The 11456-nt window shown below is 37.3% G+C and overlaps 1 protein-coding gene across 1 annotated transcript; it reads left to right on the top strand.

Moving 5' to 3' along the window:
* Positions 1–3377: 3377 nt before the first annotated feature.
* On the top strand, positions 3378–11454 carry VTI1B (vesicle transport through interaction with t-SNAREs 1B). Its single transcript, XM_026084570.1, has 5 exons — positions 3378–3482; positions 4952–5143; positions 6519–6692; positions 9968–10029; positions 11085–11454. The coding sequence occupies exons 2-5, from the start codon at positions 4961–4963 to the stop codon at positions 11179–11181; spliced, it is 516 nt and encodes a 171-aa protein (XP_025940355.1). The 5' UTR covers positions 3378–3482; positions 4952–4960; the 3' UTR covers positions 11182–11454.
* The last annotated feature ends 2 nt before the right edge of the window (positions 11455–11456 follow it).

Genomic DNA, 11456 nt, shown 5'->3' with positions numbered 1-11456 from the left:
GTTGCTTGGCTTGTCTCCTGGGAGGGCATGCTGCAGTGGCTCTGTCAGCTCTGGCTGCGCGGTGTCTCATTTTCCCGTTCCTGCTGTTTTCTGGTAGCTTTACTGTTGAGTATTGGGCATGGTCATGTAAAGCCCCAAATATGCGAACAGGTCGGCATGTGTGCCGCTTTCCTCCTGTGGAGCAGTTCCTCTTGCCTGGCAAATTTCAGCTCTGCAGCCAAGCATTGCTGTGCTGGTGCTGGGCTTTCAGCCTCAGTCTCATCTCAGTGGAGAGGTTGTTACTTGGTGGCACTAGAACTTTACCTGGATTTAAAAGTTTTGGCATATTTCCGTGTTGTTTCTAAGTGAACTGCCTGAATTGCATTTCTTTCATCAATGTTGCTATTTTGCTTCAAGCTTTAAGTACAAAACCTCAGGTGAATTAGAAGCTGTTTTTAGCAGTACATCTGTCTGAAACTGTTCATAGACTTACCAGTGAAATTTCCTATTTTAAATGATTGTTTTAAAAGTCTGGTCTGTGCCCTACTCACAGCCTAGAAAAAATCTAATATGAAGCAAACGAGACAAAGTTCTGCTAGAGACAAAATCTAATTTTTTAGGAATTCTTTGCTAAGTAATGGAGCTCATACTAGCAGTTAAAACACTCTCTGACAGAACACTTCTCTGTAAAGACTTGGTAGTGTCTAATTCAATTTTTAATATTTGGTTGTGTTCTGAGAACCAGAAAGGGAAGTGATCTGACAAGGAGAATTCTACCAATGTGGCTGAGTCTTTTTGGTTAAATACTTATTTAAAATGAGAAACGTGATACGTAATTATCATGAACTGCTGCAACCAGTTTCTTTTCTGTACTAGAAGAATGAGTAGAGGTTATAAGCCATGCTCTGTGATAGCTTAGTCTTGGGATCCCCAGAATTGCTTAATTCTGTGTATTTAGATATAAAATCACAAATCCTGAAAAAAATTGGTTCATTCAGAATATACCCCTCTGCATGCTAGATAACACATGCTCTGAAAAACTTAATATTCCATTTCTTATCGGGCTCTCCATTTAGTAATGAGTTAAATTCAGGGTCACAGTCCTCATTATCAAGGTTCCAGAAAACTTGGCGTAAGAAGGACATTCAAAACTGCAAATTACAACTTTCAAAGCTAACTTAATTTCACTACCAGTCAACAAGAATAAAAAACATACCTTCTCTTGGAGAATGGCCTTTGAATCTGGATATTGTTTGCATAAAATTTTTTGGAGATGGTTTTATGGGAGGGTGACTGTCTCTGCTGCCTTGAAATGCAGAATCTGACTCTTATTACCTGACTTTAAGGAAAAGAATGAGAAAATACCATGCTTGCATCCTTGTTTACTTGAAGAGCTCTGAGATTATTGAGAACATCGGTAAACATTACTTTATGTTGAAAAGTACCATAGAACAAGAAGTAGAATGCTCTATATTGTAATTTAATTGCATATTTATAATATTAAAAGAATATAAATTCCTTCTAGGAGATCCTCACTTCCTTGTAGAAAGGAGAGTGATGAGTTTTTTGGTAAAGTGGAGCTTTGTCGAGACTCCATGGAACTGTAATAGTCTTGAGCAATGGACATAAACAGTATTTACAGGAAACAGTTTTTGCAATGCTTGCAGATTTTTCAACAGATTACAGATAATTACAAACTGATTATTTCAGACATGCTGTGAAATTTTAATATGATGATCTTATTCTTTAAATCTGTTGCTGGAAAGAAAACATAATACTTTGGATAGAATTTGCAAGAGTTTAAGATATGTCAGGAATTTCTCTATCTGGTGAAGGCATGCTGCTCTGCTAGTGTGCTTTGTCTGCTTCCAGTACATATGGGGTGTGCATGTCTCTCTCTCTTGAGATATCTGATCCTGAGAACTTCAGGAGACAATAAAAGAAATCTTACATAGTCCTTTAAGATGTCTGACACCTTCCCAAAACTCTAGGGAAGACAATCTTTAGTCCTTTGGTAGCCATCTTTAAGGGACACAGTTTGGAAATGCTATTCCATTCTCTGTCAACAAGATAACAAATTCCTTGATCTAGAAACTTTTTCCCTTTCACATTTATAAGAAAGCATTCTAGACAGCCTGGATCAGTTTAAAATATACTTTTCTCTAAATAAGAGAGGATCTATATTACAATATTTTGATCACTTCAAACCTTTCTCCTATCCAGCTGTTGAGAGCTTAGTGCTTTAAAAACTGCTTTTCATGCAGAGGACAATATTAACAAAAGTTATTATAAAGTCAGGTTCTTTTTTGCTACAACGGTGTCTTCATAACATTATCTAAACAGTTTAATCAAATTAGATAAGTTTTACCAACATGACTGTCTGCATTTTTTGCTACCCAAGGTTTTATTTAAGACTGAATTGCTCTCTCCTGAGAGAGAGATGAATTAGGCTATTGCATATTTATTAGATTTCTGATAGAATTTGGTTTAATTTTGCAGTAAGTTAGAAGACTCCTCTGGTGGTCTGTCTTCTTTTGTGCTTTTGCAAAAGCTTATAAAACATTTATTTTTGTTCCATTGAGATATGAGGTATTTCAGAATTCTGCTTCCCTGATACTGCTTTTGTTCATCTTGGGTATTAGAAAGGTCTGATAGCTGATGCTGTTTTTTAACAGATGCAAAATATATCTTAAGGTTTTGTTTAAAAAATATAACAGTACTGAAAGGCAATTCTTTGGCCTCCAAAGCCCTAGGTACGAGGATGTTAGCACATCTGTGACTACCTAATGACTATCTCAAACATTTAAAATGTATAGCTTTGTTGGCTGAGTCAAGCAACTGATCTCATCTCAGAAGAGGGAAGCATTTGGGCATTAATGTGGGGACCTGATCTGATACCTTGATGGCATCTTTAATTTCAAAGGGCTTTAGAATGCTTATCCTGTTTACCGCATAACTTTATTAGATGACTACCAGAATGCAGAATATGGTATCTGCTGGAAACTTCAGGGATCACTTGGAAATGTAGCTTGACTTCATGTTCTGTCCAATTCCAAATTAAGTTTCAGCTCCAGCAATCTTGCAGAATTTATGCAAAAATAAGAAACATTTGAGATGTTTACCAACACATCCTCTTTGTTACTCTTTCATGTTATTTGTTTCTCAGTGCAATTCTCGGAGTAGAGCGTTGAGGATAATAGGTCAGAAAAATATTCCAGGTTTGAATAATGACTTCTTTTGTCCATCAAAGCTAGTGGCTAGCCTGTGGAAGGGTGGTTCCTCCCACTGCCCCCAACCTATTCAAGTTGTCATAAGAACAGACTGTTCCTGTTCATGGTAAATTTTGGCCTGGGATTTCTGTAGTCAGCTTCCTTGTCCATAGTGGATTGAGTTCTGTTGTAATTTATTTATAGTTTATCTGACATACTTCTTTTTCTTCAACAGAGGAGAGAAAAAAACTGGTTCGAGAATTTGATGAGAAACAGCGTGAAGCAAATGAAACGGTAAGTTTAAGTCTAGAATTGTGGCCTCTGTGACTGGTTGAAACACTGATGCCTTAAAAAGGGCAATACTTCAAAATTTTACTTTCATTAAGTACTTATGCTGGCAGGGAAACGTGAGTTGTGTTTTTTTTTATCTGTTTCATCTGTTGATCCGATTAATGTGTCTGTTGGCCAAGACTGTCGTGAGTGCGAGTATACACACACACACACACACACACACACACACACACATTTATTTATTAGTGCTCAATTTGTGTATCGCTTCCCTCTGTTGAGTGAAGGAGAGTGATAGCAGTGCAGTTAAAAATGTTAGAGATTGTAGGGAACACTGCCAAAAGCACATAGTGAATTTCTGTTTTGTCTTTTTTCTGCTGTCTTTATTTCATGGCGATCTTAACCCATCTGATCTTTCTGTAATTGCATGATGGTTAAATACATGGACTTTGTATATATGAAACTTCTATTGTATAGAGCAGTAAAAAGATACAGACTTCACGGACAGCAGGTGACATGAAATAATGCAAAAATACCTGTGACTTGTCTTTTTAGGCAAGATATTATGGATTAAACTTCCTTTTCTTAATAATGAAATATTTGTTAGCAGTATAATATACCTTTTATTTGGGGAGTGTTGTATTTTGTTTGTTTTATTACAGCAGTTGCACCAGAAACTGCACCAGACTGAGGTGTATAGATTCTGATGATGTATAAGGTGTAGAAGTCATATTGGGAGACAGCTTTAAGCATTCTGAATTTGTAACAGCTGTCACCAAAAGTTTATGTGAAAATTCATGCATTGTAAAATCTCAGGGTTTATAAATCCTAACTCCAGTAGTCAGGCCTGGACATTTGGCATATGACTTTGGTGGCATGCCTATCTATGCAACAGAGCTCTATTACATGGGTATGGTGGGAAGCTGATACTTGTCCTGCAAATGTTTAAACAATGTGAAGGGGAAAAGTGCAAATTTAGAAGTTAGAGTGACATTTCAGAAGATGTCCAGCATTAAGCTTGACAGTGAATATTTCTTTGAAGTGTTGCGTAGTTAGTGATTTCCTGGTGTAAGCTGCTGTTTAACAAAACTCACACATGCTGCTGAAATAGGATATGACAATGTAAATCAAACTATGGATGGTGCCAATAACATGCTAAACGGCAAGATATTAAAGGATGGGATGAGAAGTTCAAACTTAGTATCTTAGAGAAAAATTCTTTAGGTCATTAAGATGTGATGCAAGAGACTGTAAATCTGGCATAAATTTATCCATGTGCGTTGAGTAACTTTAAACAGAATGGTATACTTGATACTAGATGAGGGGTACATAGTTTGGGGTTAATTTTCCCTTCCCCACCTCCAATTCCCATTAAAATATGTGAATTCCTTCATGTGCTGGTGAGTTTTGAGTATGGCTGTTGGTAAGAATAAATATGGTGCTTTAAAAAATGAACACGTTTTCTTTCATTAAAGCTGCAGGAGATGGAGGAAGAATTGAAATATGCTCCTCTGCCTTTCCGCAACCAAATGATGAGCAGAATCCGGGCTTACAGAAGAGACCTCTCCATGTTCCAGAGAGAGATGAGAAGTACAGATTTGGGATTGGGCCCTGGAAGTCAAGGAGATATAAAATATGGAATCTTCTCCACAGAAAACGAACAGAGTGTGAGCATTAGATATAAATTGTATTTAAAGTTCTGTGATTGTTAACGAAAATAATTCCAGATGTATTATTTATAATGTTTCTACTTTAATCTACTTAGTTTCTGTGCTTGCATAACTCCCTGTGTATCTCTCTGCATGTAAAATGAATATCTCAGGGAGGAGAAAGAACACCTAGAATTCATGAGAGAGCTTTTTTTGATCTAAAATAATGATTTATTATAATCAAAATAGTACTCTTTGGGTATCATCTGGTTAATATCTTACAGGGCATATTTTTTAAAACCCGAATATTAGAGACTAGTTGCATGTACTGAAATGCTTTATTTAATCATTTCCCTGCAGCACTGAAAGCACAGAAGTGATGCTGTTGACTGATGTAGTTTTAGTCTCTAAAATTAGCCAAGTGTGTGACTCACATGCACTATATGGGTTCTTTGGTAGAATTCTCTTTTAAGCGATCTTAGTTTAAAGACAACCTAAGAAGTCATCCTCTAGCACTTTGTTCACTATGGATATGCTACTACAATGTAAGAAATACGCCAGTTTCTTTGCTTACTACCAAATTTGCTTAGATATATCTGAGCTACTGAGACTGAATTTGCTTGCCATCTTCAAAGGCAAGTGCTGTGATCTGTGAAAAAATTTCATGGAGTTGGGGTTGTCTTGTTTGTTCTTAAATAAGGAAGCTTTCAGGGTAGCTCTTTCTTTAATATCTCATTCTACTGTAGCTAGGTAAATTTTGTCATTTGATTCCTCTTCTATAATACCTGAGAGCAGGATGGTAGATTAGACTTTCTGAGGTTTAAGAAAATATTTTATTTTGAGCTTCCTTTTGGCTCCAAGGTCAGCAAACATTTTTTATCTTTTAGCTGAAGCTGCTGCCGTGAAAAGAGGATCTTTGTTACTTAGCAGTCCATCTGCTAGTGCTGTTTGTTCATAATGCTTTTGACTGTGTAAACTCTTAATGATCTCCCCCAGCAACCAATTGTGAATTCACAAATAAGACTGAGTTTAGATATGAATAAAAGGAAAAGTTAGCACCTGGAAAGCAAAGATATTATTTTCATGTAAATATCCCTTGGTAGAAAAGGAAATTACTGAGAAAAGGGGGGGAAAAAAGTCAGTTTTTGTAACTAAATGTCTTAACTCTTTAACTGTGCATCCTTTTTCAAGATTGAATCATATTTGGTCATGATTTTATGAAGTGAACAAGAACTATTTCAAAATTAACTGGGCTACATCCATTAACCTAAGAAGTCTTTACAACTAATACAAATGAACGTCCGACAGAATCACATCTTAACTTTTTAATATGTCAGAAGCCTAATGCATCTCTATTTCTATGTCTAATAGTTAGGCACACTTTATTTTTCAGACTAATCTGCAGTCACAGAGGGTGCTGCTTCTCCAGGGGACAGACAGCCTAAACCGAGCCACTCAGAGCATTGAGCGCTCACACCGAATTGCTGCTGAAACAGATCAGATTGGTACTGATATAATTGAAGAACTTGGAGAGCAGCGAGAGCAACTGGAACGCACCAAGAGCAGAGTAAGGAGAGAAACAGTGGGCATTGTACTGGAACAACCTGATGTTAGCTTAGTGGGAACTGTGTGCCAGTAATTACTGCTGGAGACCTCCCTGGACATGGTAATCCAATTGATGTTTTTACAGACCAAATCCAGGTTGTCACATTTCTGCGCTGGGCTCATAGAAGGAGAATAAACACTATGGAAGTACCCAAATGACGGCCAAATGTCTGCTACAGTGTCTGCGCATGACTAGGTGCTTAGACCTGTATACTGCTGCTATTTTTCTGTAGCTTGCAAGGGGACATCACAAAACTAGCATCTGAACATCAGCACTGTGAGTTTGCACCACTCTGCCCTAGTATAGCCAAGCTGCTTCTGTGGTATACAGGCAATACAATATGATAGTTCCCATACCTATGGCATGGCTCATAGGAATGAAATCCGTGAGCCAGACATTCAGTAAAATGTGTAAAAGCCTGGGTTCAGTGAGGAAGGAAAGAGGAACGCAGACTTGTAGACTGCTAATGGAGGGGGAACGTGCATTTTGGTTATCCCAATGCAGTTTAAATTCTCATAGTAACAAGTACTTGCCACTGAGAGAAGACTGCAGAAATGAACTAGCTATTCTGATTTTTTTGAACCCAGTACTAGTGATTCCCCAAAATACAAATGCTGATGTTATTCTCATTGTGGCTATTTAAGCCTGATGAAAGAAGCTAAACTAGTTGTTAGCCGGCCTTTTAAACTGATTGATTAGAGACTCAGTAGGTCTCTTAGACTCTTGGGGCCAGTAGGGGAAGTGGCTCAGCAATGAATAACTTAAAACTGTAATGGCTTAAATTGCTTCAAATTGTCTGAAAGTTTGATGTCAAATCCTAAAGCATTTCTTTTGAGTAAACTATTGTTGGAGAGGTGAGTTGCTCTGAAATGATTAATTCACAGATTTTTGTGTTGAATGAGCTCACTGCATGAGAAAAGATGTTTTCTAGTGCTTAGATTTCACCCTAAGGAAGATCCATGTTCAAAAAAGAACCCACGTTCATGGGTATTTCCATTATCAGCAACAAAGCTTTACTTGTTCAGGTTAGGCCACTGACTATTGAAGGCAAGAACCCTTAGAGATTTACATTTGAAAGCATACAACAAAGCTAGAATAGTATTTATGGTGAAGTACTAAAGTGAGCAGAGTCCAGCTCACTCTTGCTTGATTTTGTTGGCTTCCTAGAATTATTGAGAGTGTAAACCATTAACACCAGAAGCGATAGCAGGTGGCTGCTGGTTGGCAGGCTTGACCGTTACTTGTTTGCGATGTTAAGACTGAATAGCTCAATTAACTTGACAGTATTTTGCTTTTTTTGTTCTAATCAGTGACATAAGATGCACGTTATTGATCCTTGATCTTCTGTGACACTGCAACTATTTAAATAAAAACCGGGTCAACTTACTGATAACACAACTTTATTTATAAACTACTCAGTCACAATTAAAAATTCTTTAGCAATGTCATGAGGTCCTGTTCACAACACGTAGCTCTGAAGATATTTTTGTTAAAGAAAGTATCTAAATGTACCTTATTTGTTAATTTAGAATGGCTTAAAGTATACAGATTTTGTATTCCCCACAACAGGATGTAAATGAGAGCACTTCTAGTACGTAAGTAAGAACCTGAGCCTTTTGCATACTTGGTCACAACTACAGTTTAGTCTTGCCTTTGAAAAGTTGTCCCTAAAATACTGTTTGCTTCAGTGATGAAATGAGAGTGAGTACACAGAAGAATTTGATCTCTTATGTAACAAGAAACCACACCTACAGTACCTCCTCAAAATAGAGCAGTAATTTGATCTAATCAAAAATGCTAAGATATTGCCCAGCACGTAAAGATTAATGGTAATGGTTTAGATTTGGAAGGCAGTTAGTAAGTTCCTCTAAATGTTGGTATCAGGCAGGATGCCTGCTCCTCATCCTCCTGATCTACTCATCTTTTAGGTGAGTGACTTGCAGGGGGACACTGAGACAAGTAAGTGCATGCAGCCGAAACAGAAAGCATACCCCTTTTCTCAGGAGTTATCCATACTCATTGCCACAAAGACTGTAGCTTTTTCGTTTAAGTAGTTTTTCACTTTCAGTTAGAATTTGATTTGCCCTGCTGCCAAATTTGGGTTGGAGGCTAGGAAAGGAAATGTGGTCTCAAGGTTTGTAGGTGTTTTTTTTTTTTTTCCAATTTTTTTCTGTCAAAAAAGTATTATAGTCCTTCAAATATATCAGTCTATCCAGAGATTATTTATGAAACTATGCTTTTTATAATAAGCATTTTATACATTGTATTGCTGAATTGTATTAAAACACACACAAACCAACTAGAAACAGACTTTCTTCTTGCTGGTTCTTTCATAGCAAAGATCCAAAATCCAGCATGAAGTGGACTTGGTAGTTTTCTTCTGAACTTGGCCCAGTGCATCTCAGTGCAAAATAAATGTACCTACAGGGTCAGTTTTGCAGTTGAGGGTAGGAGCTTAAACTACAAGGGGAATTTTGCAAGCAGGTGTCTTGTGTGGTGTAATGGTAAATGACCTGACTTGCCTTTCACTTATCTTGAAGCTTTGGAAGTGGACTGACCAAGTCTTACATGGAGAGCTTCAGTGACCACACATCATGAGTCCTCAGTCTGTGTGTGAGACAACGGCTTTTTTTAGTTGTCCATAACCTACCTTAATTACTTCTTTCTTAATAGCTGACTGACAAATACCTAACAATTCATTTCTGAGCACTACAAAGCTGAAACGGATTAGTTATTAACAGTTTGAAGTTGAAATCTAATGGCTAACTTAGACCTACCAGTGCAAAATGGTTCCTTGCTAGAAACATAATAGCATTTCAAAAAGTTCTAGAAGTGCGCTAGGGAAGGACTTGCCAATACCATTTTTCTTCTGGTATTGACAACTTGAATAATGAATGAAACAAAATTTAATAGAAGGAACTAATACCAACTTTCCAATATTTTTAGGTTAGCTAAGGGGGCAGAAAGTGATCCTAAATTGCATATAATGTTTGTATGTATCTATGGGAAAGTGTATCTGGACGTCTTATTTCTTCCTTAGTAATGAGACAGCTCTCCAGGTCTTCAGCTGTATTGTACTTGGAGAACAATAATGTTGTCTCTGGATTTTGAAAATATATGGCTAGCCTTGAATCTGTTATTAATTGCAACATTTCAATACCAACTGCCTGCAGGTGCATCTTTACAGAGTTGGTGTATACTTACTTAACTGGTAAATAACTTTCATTTCTTCTTAGTTGGTGAATACAAGTGAAAACTTAAGCAAGAGTCGTAAGATTCTGCGTACTATGTCCAGGAGGTGAGTAGTATGACTGACTTGTACCAGAGCAGTTACTCAGGAGGTAGTATCATTGCCTACTAATTTAAGGCAAAAAATAAGGAATACAGTGTCAGCTGGATCTGCAGGGAGGTTTCAGGGAGTGTGTAAACAGAGTGCAGTGCAAATGCATAGATGATAATTCATGTTTTCTCCTCTCTAGTAACTGCTCAGTGAAGTACATGATAGTTGAACACTACTGAATTTGTGCTGCTCATTTAGGATAATATTGTGTCTTTAACCATCATGCATGATAAACTGTGGGGGGAGGGATTTGGACATAAGCAAGTTATAGTGAATTGCTAAAATATAGTACCTTCTCATGAAATGCTTTGTTATTAAGGTCAGAAGTTGTGCCATAAATCACTACAGCATTAAATGATTTAGCTGTTGGATGACGCAGACAAATCTGTTTAGCCCACAGTAATGCTCTAGAGTAGCTAAACTGTCATACCAGAAACTCTGAGCCTGACCATATACTGTTTTGATGACTTAGGCCTTGGTTGCTTAAATGTCTCCACATTTTCTTAACTCCTGTGGTTTAAATATCCTTATAAACCAGTACATGGAGAAGTGTGTTTCAAGTATGTACTTTTATTCTAACAACCTTTCCTGTATACCTGTTGTTAAGAGAAGTTATGATAACTGTGTAATTTTCAATAGGGGAAGTGCAATATTATTCAGAAGTTTTATAGTTCTACTTCAACTGCTACAGTTTCTAGTAAAAGCACCACAATGTGGGTTTTGGCACATTCAGCTCCTATGGAAAAGTTCAACTTATGTTTCCCTTTTTGCTTAATTGAACTAATAGGCACATGTAGAGCACTTTGATCTACCTTCTTTGTACTTGGTTGGGGGGGTGGGAGGGGGAACAGAGCTACTGCTATTGAAGTAGAATATTTAAGCAGAATTTCCAGAAAAACAGTAGGAAAAACACTGAGCTTGCCCTTTCCTGCTTGTTAACAGGTATTCAAACAGTGCCTTCTGGCCTTAATGAAGGTAAGATGGTGATCAAATTTATTTTTTTTAAACTCTAGAGTAACCACAAATAAGTTGTTGCTGTCAATCATCATCATCCTGGAACTAGCCATCCTGGGAGGTGTGGTCTACTACAAATTCTTTCGCAGCAGATGAATTTTCATGGCTGAGATGAGTTTTTCTACTGCTGAGGAATGGAATGGGGTGTCTGCTCCCTTTGACTGTCTAAGGATTGAACCATCTCATGTGACAGCATGTTCAACTGAAACTGTACTAACTCTAGAAAGACACTGAATGGGAGTAAGAGGAAAATGCACAGACAGACTTGAACTACTGGTAAGATTAATAAGAAGGTAATAAATGTTTTATGGTCTCAATTTGTATATACATAACTAACTAAATGAATAAAACTTGGTACATAATACAGTAGC

This window comes from Apteryx rowi, unplaced genomic scaffold, assembly GCF_003343035.1.
Source record: "Apteryx rowi isolate R43461 unplaced genomic scaffold, aptRow1 scaffold_647, whole genome shotgun sequence".
Taxonomy (NCBI): Eukaryota; Metazoa; Chordata; class Aves; order Apterygiformes; family Apterygidae; genus Apteryx; species Apteryx rowi.
The sequence above is the reverse complement of the archived record's forward strand: the minus strand, read 5'-3'. Positions and strand labels throughout refer to the sequence as shown.

Bases quoted from the DNA above. Each gene is read 5' to 3' on its own strand.
- VTI1B (XM_026084570.1), top strand. From the start codon at position 4,961: ATGGAGGAAGAATTGAAATATGCTCCTCTGCCTTTCCGCAACCAAATG. The intron at 6,693-9,967 runs GTAAGGAGAGAA...ATTTCTTCTTAG, and splicing joins TGGAACGCACCAAGAGCAGA to TTGGTGAATACAAGTGAAAA. The intron at 10,030-11,084 runs GTGAGTAGTATG...TTTAAACTCTAG, and splicing joins CTGCGTACTATGTCCAGGAG to AGTAACCACAAATAAGTTGT.